Source organism: Paecilomyces variotii, assembly GCF_004022145.1.
Source record: "Paecilomyces variotii strain CBS 101075 chromosome Unknown C8Q69scaffold_8, whole genome shotgun sequence".
Classification (NCBI taxonomy): Eukaryota; Fungi; Ascomycota; class Eurotiomycetes; order Eurotiales; family Thermoascaceae; genus Paecilomyces; species Paecilomyces variotii.
The window spans coordinates 789,312-807,321 of NW_021167147.1; the positions used below are offsets into that span (position 1 = coordinate 789,312).

An 18,010-nucleotide genomic window follows, 5' to 3' on the forward strand; every position below is an offset into this window, starting at 1 on the left:
TAACAACAACAAGATTTGTTTGAGCTGTAGTCAAGTACTCCGCATATATCAGTGCACGGACCACATAAACTCCAAAGTACTTTACGCGAACGACACGACCTTGACGCGACGATAGGAAACCATGGGAGCCTCGGCGAGATGAGGTTCAGGAGCCAGCTCACCAATATCAGCACTTTTGCCAGTACGTATCTTCACTTAAGAAAAGCAAAGATTTAATCTGTAGTTCCCTTTTTCTTCTTCTTGTTTTTTTTTCCTTTTCCTTTCTTTTGCCCACACTGCCTATCTTCATTTCTCTACACATTGTGATCTGCTGTCCGCTAATAATTTCGTCCCCACCAGAATTCACGGCATCTCTCTCATCGCTGGGGAAGATATGTTGGATGAGGCTGGAAGATGAGGTAGTCCGGTTTACGATTATCCCTGACCAGGGGACGCAGGTTTGGGCGCAGTTACCGATTGTATGCTTGCTTGCTTGAATATGTTTTCTATTCTACTTCCCTCATCTCTGTTAATAAAGCTGACTGACACATTTTACAAGGAAACCATATTCGACGAAACATACACGATCCAATCTGCCACAGGAGTAATCAATCTTGAGGTCCCCATCGGGGCCCTGCATCGAGCGCTACGATCTGCCATCGGCGCAAACTCAGCACAGCTCCGTCTGACGAAGAAAGGCCCCGTACCTCTTCTCGCACTCACGATCCGTGCATCATCATGGACCGCTGGGACGAATGCGCTTGGAATCGAGTCAGAGAGCACAGGTGAAGGCATCACTGATATCCCTCCAGCATTCAACACCAGTATCGAAGACGATGAAAGTCGTCGTCGTGGACCTCGCGAACGCGAAACTGTCATCACGCAGGAAATCCCAGTCAAGGTCCTGCACCAATCGACAGTGGAAGGATTGCATGAGCCGCGATGTCGTCCGCCAGACGTGCACATTATCCTACCTAGTCTGATACAGTTGAAAAGTATCTCTGAACGATTCAATAAGCTAGCGATGGACACGAGTAGCGGCAGGACCGCTACCGCCGGTAACGGGTTATCTGGCTCGTCAGGGCCCAAGCTTGAGCTGAGTGCTAACATGCATGGTTCTTTGAAACTTGCCATTGCTACAGATGCCTTGCGGATTTCAAGCGTGTGGTCGGGCCTGATTAACCCACCGCTGGATCCGGAGCAGCTATCGCAGTCAGAGATGGACCAGCTTCCGAGTGAACGGATGAGATTACTGGGCGGTGAGAATGGAGAGAATGAGGCCGGTTGGGCGAAAGTGAGAATTGATGGGAAGGACTGGGGTCGCGTGTTGAGTGTGGGACGGTTGAGTCCGAAGGTCGTTGCGTGTAAGTGTGTATCTGACTACTTGTCTGATCGTCTGTTTGTCCCTCGTTCCACTGACGCGTCCCGATTTCACGTTTTCTTTATAGGTTTCATCCATGAGACTGCACTCATTCTATATGTCTACCTCCATGGGAGCTGGGCCGGAGAAGATTCATGTTTAACAGTGAGTCTTCAGAACTTCTGCCAAAATATCGAAGTGTGCAGGAATTGACAAGTGCATTTTATAGTATTATATCAATTCGTATGCCACGTGAACCAAGCAAAATGTTAAAAGAACTATCGGAATACTAGTAATATCAATCTTGTGAACCGGCAGTGTACTCATTCCAAGACATCTTATAACAATGTAGAAGAGGCTCGGAATTATCACTTAGGTAATAGAATGTTTGAGGAGTCTCTGATGTCAGAACCTATCGATAGTATCTTAATCACACATGTTACTATACGTGTGTCATCAATTGTGAGTTAATAGTATTAGACATCATATATTCCTTTAGGGCGCGATCATAACACGACCAAATATTACAATAACATACAAAGACATAGCCTCTGAACGGGTCAAGAGATGTCGACAAAATATGACAGGCAATACTGGGGAGGACAATCCAGCTCCGATCCAGGTAACAGAGGCCTTCATAAAAGCGCCGGGTGATGCAAAGAGGCAGCAAAGCAGAAAGTAAAATTCGTTCAAAATCAAAGTTGCCAATGAGCAACTGCGCTGAAAAACCTTGAGGCTCGAGAAGCTCGAATAACCAGATATCAAATGCAACAGATTAACCAGTGTCACAAGATTGATCCCACAAATGATGCTTCCATGGGAGGGCCAATGTCGGTATAAGTCAGGTTGATTTGTCCACTTGGTCACATCAAAACGTCAGAATAAATGTCATCATTTCGCCATGACATCGACGTAGCCTCTTCCCTTCTTCTTTCCCCTGGCAGTACCTCCCTTTCGGGGTTGCGGGGCCCCAAGCAAATCATCTATCGAGCTAGCATTGCTTAGTGAAGTGGACGGTCGAGAGGGTGGCGCGAGGCTAGAGCCCGCAGGAGGCGTCGAGTTCGCTGCTGCACCGTATGACAAGGATCGTGGCAAAGAATTTGGAGGCGTAGCTAGCGACGGTGTAGCTGGACTGCCGGAGCGTAGCGGGGCGACCGAAGGGGGTGTCATAGAAGCCGCAAATGCTGGACCGCTTGAAGGCGCTTGGGGACCAGTAGGGGCAGCACCACTGCCAGAGCTGGAGGCTCTGCTCTGCGGAGCAGGCCCCTTGGGCGGCGGTGGTGTAGCTTGCGTCGCGGTATTGGCGCTGTTAGGATCCTTCTTGTTGACCCATTTCTTTAAATTGGGGTCGTAATAGAAGGAATTTTCCTCGCCGAGCTTTGCGCGGATAGGACCACCACCGTTAGAAGTCTCGCTGTCCCTCCTCCCTGCGAACCAACCGCCGAACCAACCTTTCTTGCCGGATTGCGCAGGCTTTTTGGCTATAGTAATTATATTAGTAAAGGGGTTTTCAAACAGAAGACTTGGCGTAGATCTTACCATCAGCTTCGGCAGCTCTCCTGAACGCCTCATCCGCCTCACGATCTTTTCTCTCCTTTTCGGCCTTCTTGAGTGCTTCCGCGCGAGCGGCCAGGTCATCATCATCGTCGTCATCGATAAAGGACTTTTTCTTCGGCTTCTCAACAGGTGACTCGGCCTGGTCTTCCGGAGTCGTTGTGCCTTCCGGTTCATATGACGGAGGTTCGTATGTACCGCCAGATGGAGGTTCATAGGTAGAACTTGCTACCGGGTAACCGGCAGGCTCTTGGGGATGAAGGGGCTGTCCAAACGAATTCTGGCGGAAAGTGTGACCTGGATTATAACCACCCGACATCGAAGACTGTCGTGAGCTGACACCTTGTTGTGGATACGTTTGGGAGGCCAAGTCCTCCTCTACTGGCGCTAGAGGCATGTAAGATGACTGTGGGGGAGTAGCCTGGTAGCCGAAAGTAGCCGGCGAGCCATAAGGATTGAAAGCCCCGCCCTGATATGAACTGGTATCGCCTGGGGTAGATGGCTCCTGCGAGCCACGTCGCTGACCAAACGGGAAGCCGAAGGACGGAGAACGCTGAGAGTCCAGGGATGATCTTGCACGATACTGTTCAGGAGACCCATTCGGGGCATACTGATTACCCGGAGCATATCGTGATGACGTACTCGGAATAGGCTGCGGCGCTGACGCAGGATAAGATCCGTACAGATCCGACACCGACGGAGAGCGGCTCACGGTCGGAGTACCAGTAACCTTGGCGAAAGGCCCGATATCCTCACCTGGTTTAGGAGAGCCGTTTGGAGCGGTTTCACTGTCGTCTCCAGCAACGAAGCTGTTGAACTTGGCCCACATAGATCCCGACACCTTCTCCATACTGGGCTTCGATATCCAAGACGAACCACCTTCAGCAGGCGCTTGCCTGAGGCGGGTGGACAATTCGTCGAGCTCCGAGAATAGGCGCTGGTGGTAATAATGGGAAGGTTTCGTGCTCGCCTTCAAGGTAGCTGCGATTGCATCACAGTATTGTTGTGCTTCTGCCTTTCGTCCACTGTCGACCAAAGCCATCGCATATTGGATTTTGAATGCCTGAAGATGTGGCAGAACGGCAACCGGGGAATTTTTCAGCACTGCTGTAGCGAACTCGTAAACCTCCGTCAGAAGAACCGCATCTTCATCAAGGAAGAAGGTAGTAGGAAATTGGCGGTGGTCAGCTCCAAGAAGTACAACATTTGCCTGCGGATCATCCACGCCGCCGAATAATTGGAGAGGTGACATGGCTTGCGAAAATATGTAGCATATATGAGAAGCTTCTGTGCGACCGTAGGAGGCAAGTAGTCGACCCAACGCAACCAGGGCTTGATAGTCATCGGCACTGCGGTTTCCCAAGACCAGTCCTAAAGTATCACGCCAGCTATCTAGACCATCAAGCGCATTCTTGGCAGGCCCCTGGCCATCTAGTTTGCTCACCATCTGCAAACCTGCCCGAGCAGAAGGAGGGACCAGTTCGTCTATGCTCTCCTCGAGGTTTCCTGCGAATATCTCATAGAGTGCCGCGAGAGATTCACTATGGGGACCAGCAGAGCGCACTTCTCTTCTAACAAATTCTTGGACCACCTGTCTCCAGACAGACCGGTCCAGCGTCGACGAAATCAGCATTGCGTGGCCCCATAGACGGCCGTCCACCGCATTCCAGACTGCCTTCTCCCGCTCGCCAGCAAGAAGGTCATTTCGAATTTTCTGGAGAGTCACGAAATCCACAGCATCAGGCTGAGAAGACGACCCAGTGGGCTGATATATGCCAGATGCATTGAGATCACTGCTATATAGCTGCTCGGTCTCAGAGGTTTCGAGACCCGGGAACAGAACACTGCGGATGGATTTTTGAATATCAGGCGATCCTTCTAAAGTGCCATCATGTTCCACGAGGAGTCTGACTATCTTCCAAAGGAGTACTTTCTCTTCATGGCGTTTGTCAGGCTCCGGGTGCAGACGAGAAGCCTCCGAGATGCCAGAGTTCTCGAACTCAGCGATCTTGCTTGATAACCAAGCAATGACCTCCTTCTTCTTTGACTTCGATTTCAGAGGGCCCGGGTACTGTACTATATTTTCCGCAGGTGGCAAGATATCACGAAATTGACGTATCTTCACCTCCCCAGGCGTAGGCTTAATCTGTGGTGCGAGACTTCCAGCTGTGTATCGAGGGATATGTTTAGGAAAGCACGTAGTGACACCGCCTCCGAAGCCAAAGCCGATGATAGGGGCTCCCTTCCAGCGTTCAAGAGGATCTAATTGCTGGTCATCGGTTGGAGGTATAAACTGAAGCTGCTGCGGCAATGTTCGCGCAGAGGCAGCATACGGATTAACACTTTTTGTTGGGGAGCTAGGATCATGCACAGAAGCAGGTCTTTGGAATGGTTCAGTCGTAGTCATTGACAGACTTGGACCAGCTAGCTGTCTCCCGGGAGACTGTGTAATTGACCTCCGGGGAGGGGCGAACTGCACATCATTAGCAGGCGCAGGCAGCTGCGAGGGAATCCTTGGCTGAGGTATATGTTGCGGTTGCGGCTGCGGCTCCGATTCGACTCGCCCTGCAAACTCATTGACGTAGGTTGGAGGTGCATATCGGTTGCTAGAGGGAGACATCTGCTGGGAGGGCACCGGAGAATTGAGGTGCTCGGGAGTCTGCCCTCGCTGCAGGAGAGGAGGTGATACACTTTCCTGTTGTGCTTCTGGTACTTCAAAGGAGGCTTGAGGTCGATACGCATTTCTCTCATGATGAGCGAGGGGGCTTGACGTGCGCGGCTGGAAGGGCAAGACGTTCGACTGAGGACCAACACCTGCTGGTTGAGAAGCATAGCGATTGCGAGCAGGCGGCGCAGTAGACTGAGGAGGCGGAGCGGGGGAGTATCTCGGAGATGGTGGAGGTTTGGCCGCTAGTTGCCCAGGAGGCTGGGGCGAGTATCTCGAGGCGGCACCGGGCCCTGCCGAAGGAGCACTCGGGACAGGAAGAGTAGCATACGGATCTATGCGTTCGGGCTGTTGAAGCTTAGACGCGTATGAATCGGTAGCGGGGCGGGGAGGGGCTGAAGACAAAGGCGCAGAAGGCGGTACAGCCACTGGCGGTGAAGGTACGGCAGTTGAAGCAGCAGCAGGCTGTGGAGTATATCTACCTCTGCTTGCTGGACGAGACTTCGAGGGCGGAGGAAGCTCTTCATAGAAATTTTTGGGCGCCGTCACTGGTGGTGCCGGCGGCGTCGCTGCCGGTGGAGGCGGCATACTAGTAATGCTACTGCTCCTGGGAGGAGGAGGGGGCATGGCAGTAGCCGCAGATGTAGCAGTAACCGGCGACACGACGACGGGCTTAGGCGTTTTAACCGCCCTCCTTGGACGTGTCAGGTCGACTGGGATGTCATAAGGGGATTTATAGCCCTCCTTTGAGCGATGTACGAAGCTTTCAGCTTTCTCCCCAGTAGCTGCCGGTTGGGGCTGATTGGAATATGCCGGTGGAACAAAGGGACTGCTTCCCTGCCCGTATGTCGGCAGAGGTAAACCCTGTGTCAGCTCTGATATCGATGGTTGATGAGGCGTGTATAGATTCGGCTTGACTTGAGAGTCGACAAAGCCTTGCTGAGGCCAGTAACCTGTGTTTTGACTCGCTGGTTGGATATCATTCAGAGGTGTAGGTTCCGGAACTGGTTGTGTAGCTGCCGGAGTATTTCCAGCGAGATCGTCATCTATCAACAAGTCGTCGTCATCCAATTCAGCTTGCCATCGAGCAGCAAGGTCCTCCTCAGATGATGTCTTTTGGATAGACTGAGTATTTTCTCCATCAGGAGGTTGCAAAAACGGTGCTGGACTCTCACTACTTTCTTCATCCCTAGAAAAGTCCATAGAACCTAATACCTCCGACGTGTCCTTGCGCTTGACAGGAGGAGGAACCACTTCTGGAACAGAGGACTTCTGCGCAGAGCTAAAGAAGTCATCACCTTCATAATCATCGTCAAAAATCTTGGATAATCGGCTGCCCCTTTTGGCTTCTGGCGAGACCGGTGTCTCAGGCAGATCCTCCACGAGAGGGATGCCCTCTTCATATCGAGTTTCAGCTTCTGGAGGTACGTAGATTGGTTTGGTCTGCGTCCTCAACTGATCAAAGAAGTCGTCTTCTGAATCTGTGGCACCGTTCCCCGACTCATTCCAATAGGCGTTCTCTTTCTCCCGGGTTTCCCCATTCGTAGTCTGAGACATTGGCAGGTGTGTCTGCTCGCTCGCAGCGGGCTCTTCTGGGTCGGTAGCCAACTCCGTGGCAGCAACATCCTCCTTCGGAACAGCAGACTCTGCCAAAGCTGAATCCGAATTCGTCAAACCATTCGTCTCCTCGCCTTGAGCATGCCCTGTAGAAGCACCGATAGAATCGAAAGCGGAAGCCGTCTCGTCATCGCCCCAATCAAATCCATCCGCGCGTTTCTCTCCAGAATCTCCGGTGGCATTGGCAGACGATATCCCAGGCTCGTTATTTTCCTGGGGTGGTGTGCTCGATTCAGACTCTGCGTGAGTGTGCCCATTTCCGCCTTCAATGGGATTCTGAACCGGACTATCAGAACCACCATGGTCGATCGTGGGCACAACACCATTCTCATCCGAAGCCTCTGGTGCGTTATGTCTCTCTGACAGATTATCTAAAATCTCCGGTGCAGAGTTCTTTGCGCTCAAGTGTAAACTGGTCGATTCCGCAGACGGCAGAGGATGGTCCTCTGCCGTCTCCGCTCGGAGGGCGGGATTCCACGAAGCGTCGGGCGCGACTGCAGACGCGCCATTTCCATTGCTGCTGGACATGGTGCCTTCCCTGAGGTATCGAACAAAGAAGAGATCAAAGCTACTGCCATCTTGTCAGTCTCATAGACTTCCTAAGCGCTCAGGGGCGGCAAGGCGATGATGGCAACATCAACGTAATGGCGACTCACTTATACTGTACACATGGAACAAGAAGGAAAAGGACAAACAGAAACACACGAATCTGTCTTTCTCAGTTAATGAAGACACAATCTGCGCACGGTCATGACGGAAAGACAATGGCGTATCGCATGCCCGTGAGATTCTGGACCGAGACCACTGGCCAGCTTGACGCCGTTTGAGACTCCGGGGCCTTGAAGTACGGGACGCGCTGGCGGCTTCATATTGTTCCGTCCGGAGATGGCCAGCTATCCTTTGCCGCAGTCACGTGCACAGATGATGTCTTGACCGATCTATGGTAAGACAGCTGTGAAACAGGCCAGGTTGCTCAGAGCCCTTGGGGCTTATATACATATTGGTTGTAAATATATAAAGAACACTTTGAGCGATGGTGTTTGTCACGGCTAGTGCCAGATTTGCAGTTGTGCTGCAGCTTCTTGTGGTGTAGTTGAATGACGTTTTGTTTCTAGGCTACCTACGAGTATGTACAGTACAGTACAGTACTTATGGATCTCCAGGCCAAACATAGTAGTAGGGATGGGTATCATCCACCATCTGAACTGGCTTCTTTGGCGATAGTATAGTGCTTGACGATGCTCATATTCCTGGAATAATTATACTCAAATATAAAAATTGCACTCTATAGAGAGCGCACAGTGTAAATGCAACGCGATTTGAATGGCTGCGCCACAACCCAAAGAAGTCTCGAGACGTGGCTTCGATCCGGCCGGTATCGCACGTGACTGGCCCGCAGTTACACATCTGGTGGCAGCACCAGATGGCCAGGCAGTGCTTGACTGAAACACTACATGGGTACCGCGATAATTCCGGCTTCCAAAACATCATTTTCGTCTATGGTGAGAAGATCGACTAGCGAAATAACTGTCCGTTCTGGCTTTTATCTACGTTGAGCTGAGTTTCCTTCCTATTTGCTCACAAACATAGCTGCCTGTCGCGCCTCCCTACGGAATCAAACGCGATGATCCTCTGGAGCTCTCTACACTGCTACTCGACCTGACATGATATGCGAGCATGCGTCTTGTATAAACAATTTGGTTTTGGATGAATGTGGTCACAGACTTTTCAGACCATGTCTTTGTCCGCTGAACACCTGCATTCGATTGACAGCGCCGGCGACTCCGGTTCGGAGGATGATCTTGACTTAGAGGAGCTGGATCCTGAGGCGGAGGGTAATTCCCATTCCTTCAGACAACCTGGGAATAATGCTGGGAAGCGGAGAGGTTATGGAGACGGTATTGCTCTCAGAAACTTACGCGTAGGGGGTAGGGGTCGTCTTTGGGGACGACATCAGCGCCGTGAATCAGAGGACGACCTGGACGCCTTGTTGGAGGAACAAGGTGACGAGACTGGCCGAGTGTCTGGAAGCTCGAACAACTTCCCAGAGGACGATGCACCTCTTCTGCGCAGTTCGACTCGTGGTGGCCTGCGCCCGTCGATACACGACGAACCGTCCACCACGCGAATCGGCCGATTCCGCCTCCCTAGTTTCAAAGCGACAAACGCATCACATCTCCCATTCAGTAACCAGGATGCTGCTGAGAGCGCTCCTGAAGATGCACCTTCGCGGGAAGTCCTGGTAGGACAAGCCCAGAAGACCAAATTCCCTGCGAACGTCGTCTCGAATGCAAAATATACCCCGTGGAGCTTCCTGCCTCGCACGTTGTACAATGAGTTCTCCTTCTTCTTCAACATTTATTTCCTTCTCATTGCCCTTTCGCAAATCATCCCTATTCTGCGAATTGGATATCTATCGACCTACATTGCGCCTCTTGCCTTCGTTGTCTCCATATCACTCGGTAAGGAAGCTCTTGATGACATAGGGCGTCGAAGAAGGGACGCAGAAGCGAATGCGGAGGAGTTCACGGTTTTGTCTTTCGGCCGACCAGTCGCCCGGGGCCATGCGCGAGTGCTGTCAGCTGCCCAGAGCCCCGAAGTTGACAGCTCCAAACTATACGAGATCAAGAAGAAATCCCGCGATCTTAAAGTAGGCGACATTCTCAAGCTCCGTAAGGATCAGCGTCTGCCTGCCGATGTGGTCATCTTGAAAAGCACACTGAACGACGCATCCGCATCTGAGTCCCAAGAGTCCACCTCCGAGGCTGCACAGGAACCTGTGTCGGATCTCATTGATGCAGCTATCACAAATTCCCCGGTAGATGCGCAAGGCTCAACACTCGATAACACCATCGCGGCCGTCTCTTCCACCTCAACAGATGCAACCAATGATACGTTCATTCGGACCGATCAGCTTGACGGAGAGACAGACTGGAAATTACGTCTTCCTTCCACACTCTCACAAGGTCTCCTCCTCAGCGATTACCCGCGACTGAAGGTCACCGCTGGTCCTCCTGAAAAGGACGTTAACAAATTCGTGGGTACGATTGAGCTAATGCAGCCCGGTGGTGCTGCCTATGACCCTCATATCGACAAGTCCAGGAACCCTGCATCTCCTGGGGCGGATACCGACGGTGACCAAGGCGGTGAGCCATCACGGAACACTTCTGCCCCCTTGACAATCGACAACACTGCCTGGGCGAACACTGTCATTGCATCGAACACCACGACCCTAGCGGTTATCATATACACGGGATCGCAGACGCGATCGGCGTTATCAACGTCGCCTTCTAGGTCTAAGGTGGGCTTACTGGAATATGAAATCAACAGTCTAACCAAGATACTATGCGTATTAACCTTTCTATTATCCATCATCTTGGTTGCTTTAGAGGGATTCCAACCCACTAACGACAAAGAATGGTATATCGCGATCATGATCTACCTGATTCTCTTCTCGACCATTATTCCCATGAGTCTGCGGGTCAACCTTGATATGGCGAAGTCCGTCTACGGCCGTTTTATCGAGCGCGACAAAGATATCCCTGGAACAGTTGTCAGAACTAGTACCATCCCCGAAGATCTGGGGCGGATAGAATATCTACTGTCAGATAAGACGGGAACACTAACACAAAACGAAATGGAGTTGAAAAAGATCCATGTTGGAACTGTTTCATACGCAAATGAGGCAATGGAGGAAGTTGCTTCTTATATCCAACAGGGTTTCTCCGGGACCCCTACGGGTAACGGGGCAGCGCCAGTATTGATCACACCATCATCGGTATTTGGCGCTCATGCTGGGGCGGGCGGTGCTACACGAACGCGCAGAGAGATAGGATCTCGTGTTCGAGATATTATCCTTGCCTTGGCTCTGTGCCATAACGTCACTCCGACAACTGACGAAGAAGATGGCCGAAAAGTTACTAGTTACCAGGCTTCATCCCCCGATGAGATTGCCATCGTGAAGTATACTGAGGAAGTTGGTCTTCGACTGGCGTATCGCGACCGCCAAAGGATCGTTCTCGAGTCTACTCACACGAATAATGTGGTTGTACGCGTCCGTATCTTGGATGTTTTCCCCTTCACTTCCGATAGCAAACGCATGGGTATCATAGTCCGATTTGAAAATACTGTCGGTCAGCAAGATCTCTCCAAGGATGACCCCGAGATATGGTTCTATCAGAAAGGTGCAGATACTGTTATGTCTTCTATAGTTGCGGCCAATGACTGGCTGGATGAGGAAACAGCAAATATGGCCAGAGAAGGTCTGCGAACTCTCGTCGTTGGCAGGAAACGGCTTTCCTTTCAGCAATACCAGGCCTTTTCTGCAAGCTACAAGGAAGCATCCCTAGCCCTTCATGGTCGGGATGTCGGGATGGCCAAGGTTGTTGGCCAGCATCTTGAGCGCGATCTTGAACTTCTAGGTGTGACTGGTGTTGAAGACCGTCTACAAAAAGACGTGAAGCCATCTCTTGAGCTTCTGCGCAATGCTGGCGTTAAAATATGGATGCTGACTGGTGACAAAGTCGAGACTGCACGCTGTGTTGCTGTTTCAGCAAAATTGGTTGCTCGAGGCCAGTACATTCATACTGTTGCCAAACTGAAAGAAAAGTCCGTCGCTCAGGAAACTCTTGATTTCCTTCGAAACAAGACCGATGCATGTCTTCTCATCGATGGTGAATCACTATCTCTGATGTTGGCCCAGTATCGGTCTGCATTTATTACTGTCGCCGTCCGTCTGCCCGCTGTGATTGCCTGTCGATGCTCCCCGACTCAGAAAGCAGAAATTGCAGATCTGATCCGACAGCATACTAAAAAGCGCATTTGCTGCATTGGTGATGGAGGTAATGATGTCTCCATGATCCAGTCTGCGGATGTTGGTATCGGTATTGTGGGCAAGGAAGGTCGACAAGCCTCCTTGGCCGCGGACTTTAGCATAACGCAGTTTCATCATGTCACTAAACTGCTGGTGTGGCACGGGCGGAACTCCTATAAACGCTCGGCGAAGTTGGCACAATTCATCATGCATCGTGGGCTTGTCATCAGCGCATGTCAGACTATGTACAGCATCGCTAGCCACTTCGATCCTAAAGGTCTGTTTGTTAACTGGCTTATGGTCGGTTACGCCACGATATATACAAACGCCCCTGTTTTCTCCCTTGTTCTGGACCGTGACGTCGACGAGGAACTAGCGAACCTTTACCCCGAGCTTTACAAAGAACTGAAAACCGGCCGAAGCCTGAGCTACCGTTCCTTCTTCACGTGGGTTATGGTCTCCGTATACCAGGGTGCAGTTATCCAGGGTCTCTCGCAGATCCTTGTCGGCGCTATCAGTGGTCCCCGACTTATCAGCGTGTCATTCACCGCATTGGTTCTCAATGAACTCCTGATGGTGGCTATTGCTGTGACGACCTGGCACCCGGTCATGATCTTCTGCATCCTTGGAACGGCGCTGGTATATGCAGGCAGCGTTCCGTTCCTGGGAGACTACTTCGATCTCGCATACGTTATCACTTTGGACTGGGTCTGGCGAGTTGTCGTAGTATCAGCGGTGTCGGTGATCCCAGTCTGGATCGGAAAGCTTGTGAAGCGGGCCTGGAGCCCTCCAAGCTACCGCAAGGTTAGAGGCTAATGTGTTGGATCATTCTGGTTCTGTTGATTTGCTTGGTTTATCTGGGAGCAAAGGTGTTTCTGGCGCTTCGTTGTCGATGGTTGTCAGCAAGCCTGATGACATCATGTTTTCCGTAGTTATAGCCTCAGCGTGATATCTATAGATGGGTGCTCTTCCTGTTGATGTTCTCAAAATCATAGCATCGAATCGATTCTTTTTCATCAAGGGAATTACAGACTGCATTATCAGCATCATGGAGGCGTAGACCATAGCCTAAAAATAGCCCCCAATCGGATCAACAAACACGTCTGCCTGTGCTTTGGGGTCCGATTGTTGGAGCTGCAACCAACACCAACGGCCGTAACCTGAGCATTCCTCCGACTCCCCGAGTCGGCAGACGGAGTATCCAACTCTGCGACGGGAGAACATGGCCGTCGATTGCGCCGTACGATCCAGTCCTGAGCACAACTGACAGGTTGAAAGAGTAAAAGAGAATTCCCGCAGATGGAGGCGTTTATTAGGGCCGTAAGACCTTTTTGCGGCTGAACTTGAGCAATACACATGTACTACCTAAATGCGGGGGGCAGCACTCGGGCCAATTGCTTATTTCTTTGCGCTCTGAATGGGGGCCGACGGCGAACAGAGCAAGTCCGAGTAAGCAGAGAGATATAATCTCGTATAGATCCTTGCTTGGTCTTCTTTTCTCTAGAGCTTATTTATATCATTAATCCTTGGGTTGAGGGTGAAGTGCTTTTGTTCTCAAATACAGCGACAGTACTTCTGTCACACAAATATATCATCCTCATCGAAGGCCCAATCTGTCTCGATCTTCGCAACGGATACTCATCACATAGCTGTCCATTTCTCGCGTTTGGCATCTACGAACGATATATAATTCCGTTGCAACCATGCCAGCCCTAAAACCGATCTTCCCCCCGATGAACACGGGGCCCCAGTCCGTCTTCGCAAAAAAGGACGGGTTCAAAATGGTCCGTACGATTCGTTCCTTTGCCAAACATTCGGGCAAAGAATCCTATTTTTAATTAATGCACAACCCGCCTGCAGATTCTCAATAACAACTTCTCCCCGTCGAGCTGGCTCCTTGCCGCAGCAGCAGTCCAGGGAGTGATCACATGGCTCTTCCCAACAGTGCTGAGCTTTCTGCCTGCGCTGTTTATCCTGGGGTATCGCGTTCTGGATATGGTTTTGATTATATATGGATTTCGACAGAATCGATACATGGACGGGACCGTGGGGAGGAAAACAACGGCGCAGATCCCGGATGAAGATGGGAATTTTGGAGATAAGCCTTCGAATGCGACGGTGGTTGTGCTTTTGTTGGGTTTGAGGACTAATCAGTACGTTTGGTCTCATCGCTTAGTTCACTTGTTGAAGAGATGGAGTGACGTTTATATGACGATTCTTTTTAAAGCGTTTGATGTCTCTCTCGTGTATACACGAACCAAAATGCTGACATACGGCGGCTGCTTTAGTCCGCTTGGAATATTTTATCCTGGTTTCCAGAAAATCAACTCATACTTTGTCGACATGATGAAAGACCTCGAGTCAAACCGGGAGGATTATGGATGTGAGTTCTGTTTCCCCTTCTACCTACTTCAACATCTAAAAACAAACCCCCTGACAACCCGGGAATCCTTCTAGATCTCACAACTTCATCATGGATCTCCAGCTCGGACCGCGCCGCAGGCAGTGAGCTTCTGAACATATACTATTTCCGCTCTATGGATGGGTTACTCAAATTCGCACACAACCCATCCCATAGTGCCGGTGTGAACTGGTGGAATAAGACCATCAAGGAGCATCGTGATATCAGCATCATGCATGAAGTGTATGAGGCGGAGCCGGGCCATTGGGAGAACATCTACGAGAATTATTGGCCAGCAAGCTTTGGTATGCTTTCCTCTTCTTTTTCTTTTCTCGTGGAATTCATGAGAAATATGTTGGGGGTAGTGCTCTGTACTGACCATCTCTCGCTCTCGTCTGTAGCGTCGACCAAGTACCCAGTGAAGAATCAGACCGCAGACGAGAAAGATACTGCACCACAACAATGGGTGAACGGCATGGTCGATGCGGCGACGGGAAGTCTCAACTCCTCAATGAAGAGGATGAGAAGGTTCCCAAGTCGTCACTGAATTGTTGGTTCATGTGGAAATTGAGGAAGTTTTCGTAGTTCTGGTCCGAGTGCTCTTTCAATTTCATCTATATTGGGCCTACTTTCATGGGCTGTTTTTCAGCTCTATAATGACCTGTCATGTTTGCAGCGTTTCGACGAGTTTGGTTTGTGAAAAGCGATAGTCTTCTTCTTCTTCTTCTTCTTTTTTTTTTCTTCTTTCTCTCTTTCTCCTTTTCCCCGTAAATCCAAGTCTTTCAAATATTGATGGAAATCTAATTTGCAGGACGTAGAGCCATACTATAAAATCATGCAGATTAGAGTAAACTCAGCCGGATTCTTCTTCTTCTTCCTTCAACAACATCTTTACCCATTCGTTTGAAAAGTTCACTCTAGATCAGATCATCATTTGGGAGGGGCTATCAGTAGTCCTGCAGAAAAATGTCATTGTTTAGACTTATCATTGCGTCATCCTCGAGAGTTTGTCCACCTCAGATGGCATAAATGCCATCACAGGATCACCGAGAGAATCACTATCGTCAGATATTTGCTGATAGACAAGCCTCCGTAAGGATCTTCTATGGCCCAGTGCAGAGCCCCAGATCAATAATGGGTTCGAGGAGCTCACTACCGACACATACAACTCTTCAAGTCCTTCGAACGCACCGAGGAAGCTAGAAAGCGCGAGAGCGCTCTCCATGTCTTCCATATGTAGATCAGATTCAATCGGCAAGTAGGAAATACGATTCCTGGGTTTCCGTCACTGATCTTTGCGATCTCATTCGCGGCAATCCTTTTCATGAAATACATTAGCTTAAGATACCAGTTGAGACACCAACATCCAAGATGAAATGAGTTATGCTCTATGACGGAGCATTCAGTGATGTGATCCCGATTATCCAGCTCGGGCCACGAGATAGATATTCTCCAAATATCGGAATCCTGACAAGGAAATCTCCTCGTAACCCACCAGTGCGGAGACTAATAGACTTGAGCTTTTTTCTGCTTCTGTAATAGAAGGCCGGAAGAACCGAGGAGCTCCTCTGGAACGCACATGCCTAGATCCCAACTATTTTGGGACGGAATTCGATTAGATACTAGACGTAGTTACGAAAGAAAATAACTGGCGGCTAGAGCAAGAATGGGTGTTCAAGCAGCTGTTTGGCTGTCTTGCGTTCCTCTGGCATCCATTTAAGCATCGACCTAGTGAACGCCAAAAATAGCTCTCCCAGAAATCTTGATTCTCTTCTTCAAGGCCGCAGGTCTGCGGGGTGATAGAATAGGAGCAGGCTCATGCGCACCCTGGGGAGCCTGCTTTTTGTATCACACAGTATGGCAACATGTTGAAGGTGAGGTGGAACAGGAAGAGGGAACAGGAAGATACGTTGTCAGTATCACATGACTGGGCCGCCCAATGTTCAAATACAGTGGGTACTCAGCTATGCCACTATTCCTTTTCTGTTTATCATGTGATATCAGGTGATCTACTTCGTAAACAAGAGAAATAGTTACCTAGGTAATTAGCTGAATCAGACAACTATCGTTCAGTGGATGCCTCATCTGTCCACTCTGCTTCCACACGCAAGCCCATGTTGACAGAAGTGCGACGGAGGGACTCAATCCTGTCAAGATTTACGATCGCCCAGAAGTGATGAACAGCGGGCCGTAAGCGGTCTAAGAACGGGACCCAGGCTCAAAGCGAACATCGGGTCCTTCCATGGATGTGACAGCCTACTGATTCGAGGCTTAAGCGCATCAACTTAGAGTAAAGCGATCTCAGATGCTGGACGAGTGACTTGCTGAAAGCCTGTGATGGCGCCAATCTTCTTGACTCGCGGCTCCAATGTCGTGTAGGGAAGAGGCTGGTTAGGGGATATGCCAATTTGTAAGTTCTCGACGTCCATGGGAGGCTTATCACGTCCTCTGAAAGACAGCTTGTGCTTCTTGGCTAATCTTCGGATCACCTACACAAGTTAGCTATATAGCAAGCATTACGCAAAGATGAAGCGGATGTCAGGGTCGGCTGTGCGGTGAGGAAGGAGTCACTCATACTCGACGCATCTGACGATTCATCTGTTTTCCGATCTTATTGGAAGTATCCCTTCTGTATACCAGACGAAATACCTTCCAGAAAGCGTCCAACGAGCTCTTGCACTTAACGCCTGGAAGCCGTCTCCCATTCTTTCCATGTTGTAGATTGAGAACCCAGTCTAGGAAGGAAGGTGTACATGATCGAAACTAACAGATATACGAATTCCTTTTTGGGATCCTTTCGAAGAAAAGCGCAGAATCTATGTGGCTCCGAAGTTGGGAAGCTAATTCACCGGGAAGGAGAGCGAAAGAGGCCTGGGCAGCGTACCTTATTGGGATCACTTTTCCTCCACCCAGTCAAGGAGGGCGGTGGTGCCTTTGCTATAGTCTTCCTCATCCTCGGGCTCGGTTAGTTCAGTGTCGTCTTGACTTGTCTTGGGTGCTTTCTCTATCGGAGTCGTCGCTGTAGTTGGACTCGCTGTAGTTGGACGACTGGTAGTCTGCCTTTCGAGAACGGCGAGCCATGAGATGGAGGTAGATGGAGGTTTCACAAAGTAAAACATTAAGCGTGTCCGGGGTTTGTTTTTGGGATAAAGATTTGGTATTTTAAAGAGGAGCCCAGCTTTGGATGATGGGTCTGGATGTCAAAGAAGATCGTGCCATTTCGAATTAGAATCGCCGTATTGGGAGAAGAAACATCGGGCCACCTGGGTGAAAGGCCGCCATTTATTCTGATAATAATGAGAGGAAGCCATTTTCGACTCCCTTAGGGAACCGCAGCGTAGCAGACACAATGCAAGATTGTGAGTATGGGTAGGTCGCTGGGCTCGCTGCGGGCGAATTGAGGTTCCAACTTCCACTTCATGTCAGTAGTTGGTGGTGCGTGGATGGCGGAAGGGCTGGAAAATTGTCAGCCAAAAACCAGCGTCGACTGTGGCCGTTTTTTGGCTGTCCATTTGCCGTCATCTAGTTAAATATATATAGTATAGATTTCTAGATTTATATAGATTTATAGTATCATTAGACCGCATAATAATGCAGTCCTTGTAGTATGCATCTCAGAGA

At 50.1% G+C, this 18,010-nt stretch overlaps 5 protein-coding genes across 5 annotated transcripts; 3 read left to right on the top strand and 2 right to left on the bottom strand.

The window, feature by feature from the left end:
- The first annotated feature begins 3 nt into the window (after nt 1-3).
- On the top strand, nt 4-1,792 carry C8Q69DRAFT_472663 (cell cycle checkpoint protein). The gene is made up of 5 exons (XM_028630990.1): nt 4-181; nt 340-458; nt 539-1,343; nt 1,428-1,504; nt 1,569-1,792. The coding sequence occupies exons 1-5, from the start codon at nt 139-141 to the stop codon at nt 1,593-1,595; spliced, it is 1,071 nt and encodes a 356-aa protein (XP_028483745.1). The 5' UTR covers nt 4-138; the 3' UTR covers nt 1,596-1,792.
- Nucleotides 1,793-2,230: 438 nt separating this feature from the next.
- C8Q69DRAFT_508445 (putative COPII vesicle coat protein Sec16) lies at nt 2,231-7,703 on the bottom strand (the record flags this gene model as incomplete). The annotated part of the gene is made up of 2 exons (XM_028632978.1): nt 2,231-2,820; nt 2,879-7,703. 2 exons carry the CDS (start codon nt 7,701-7,703, stop codon nt 2,231-2,233), a joined length of 5,415 nt encoding a protein of 1,804 aa, XP_028483746.1.
- A 914-nt stretch (nt 7,704-8,617) lies between these two features.
- Nucleotides 8,618-12,919, top strand: C8Q69DRAFT_316220 (putative phospholipid-translocating P-type ATPase). Its single transcript, XM_028627310.1, has one exon. It carries the CDS (start codon nt 8,887-8,889, stop codon nt 12,802-12,804), a length of 3,918 nt encoding a protein of 1,305 aa, XP_028483747.1. The 5' UTR covers nt 8,618-8,886; the 3' UTR covers nt 12,805-12,919.
- Nucleotides 12,920-13,519: 600 nt separating this feature from the next.
- Nucleotides 13,520-15,155, top strand: C8Q69DRAFT_316203 (hypothetical protein). Its single transcript, XM_028627309.1, has 5 exons — nt 13,520-13,772; nt 13,849-14,141; nt 14,277-14,371; nt 14,446-14,694; nt 14,791-15,155. Exons 1-5 carry the CDS (start codon nt 13,692-13,694, stop codon nt 14,934-14,936), a joined length of 864 nt encoding a protein of 287 aa, XP_028483748.1. The 5' UTR covers nt 13,520-13,691; the 3' UTR covers nt 14,937-15,155.
- A 1,202-nt stretch (nt 15,156-16,357) lies between these two features.
- Nucleotides 16,358-17,019, bottom strand: C8Q69DRAFT_472688 (hypothetical protein). The gene is made up of 3 exons (XM_028630991.1): nt 16,892-17,019; nt 16,666-16,799; nt 16,358-16,579 (listed from the first exon to the last, which is right to left on the bottom strand). Exons 1-2 carry the CDS (start codon nt 16,962-16,964, stop codon nt 16,675-16,677), a joined length of 198 nt encoding a protein of 65 aa, XP_028483749.1. The 5' UTR covers nt 16,965-17,019; the 3' UTR covers nt 16,358-16,579; nt 16,666-16,674.
- Nucleotides 17,020-18,010: the final 991 nt, after the last annotated feature.

Excerpts from the sequence above, each read along its gene's own strand:
- C8Q69DRAFT_472663 (XM_028630990.1), top strand. The coding sequence starts at position 139 with ATGAGGTTCAGGAGCCAGCTCACCAATATCAGCACTTTTGCCA. Across the intron at positions 459-538 it reads TTTGGGCGCAGTTACCGATT|GAAACCATATTCGACGAAAC; the intron begins GTATGCTTGCTT and ends ACATTTTACAAG. Across the intron at positions 1,505-1,568 it reads GAGAAGATTCATGTTTAACA|TATTATATCAATTCGTATGC; the intron begins GTGAGTCTTCAG and ends TGCATTTTATAG.
- C8Q69DRAFT_316220 (XM_028627310.1), top strand. The coding sequence starts at position 8,887 with ATGTGGTCACAGACTTTTCAGACCATGTCTTTGTCCGCTGAACACCTG.
- C8Q69DRAFT_316203 (XM_028627309.1), top strand. The coding sequence starts at position 13,692 with ATGCCAGCCCTAAAACCGATCTTCCCCCCGATGAACACGGGGCCCCAG. Across the intron at positions 14,142-14,276 it reads TTGGGTTTGAGGACTAATCA|TCCGCTTGGAATATTTTATC; the intron begins GTACGTTTGGTC and ends CGGCTGCTTTAG. Across the intron at positions 14,695-14,790 it reads TTATTGGCCAGCAAGCTTTG|CGTCGACCAAGTACCCAGTG; the intron begins GTATGCTTTCCT and ends TCTCGTCTGTAG.
- C8Q69DRAFT_472688 (XM_028630991.1), bottom strand. The coding sequence starts at position 16,964 with ATGAGTGACTCCTTCCTCACCGCACAGCCGACCCTGACATCCGCTTCA. Across the intron at positions 16,800-16,891 it reads GCGTAATGCTTGCTATATAG|AAATTGGCATATCCCCTAAC; the intron begins CTAACTTGTGTA and ends TCGAGAACTTAC.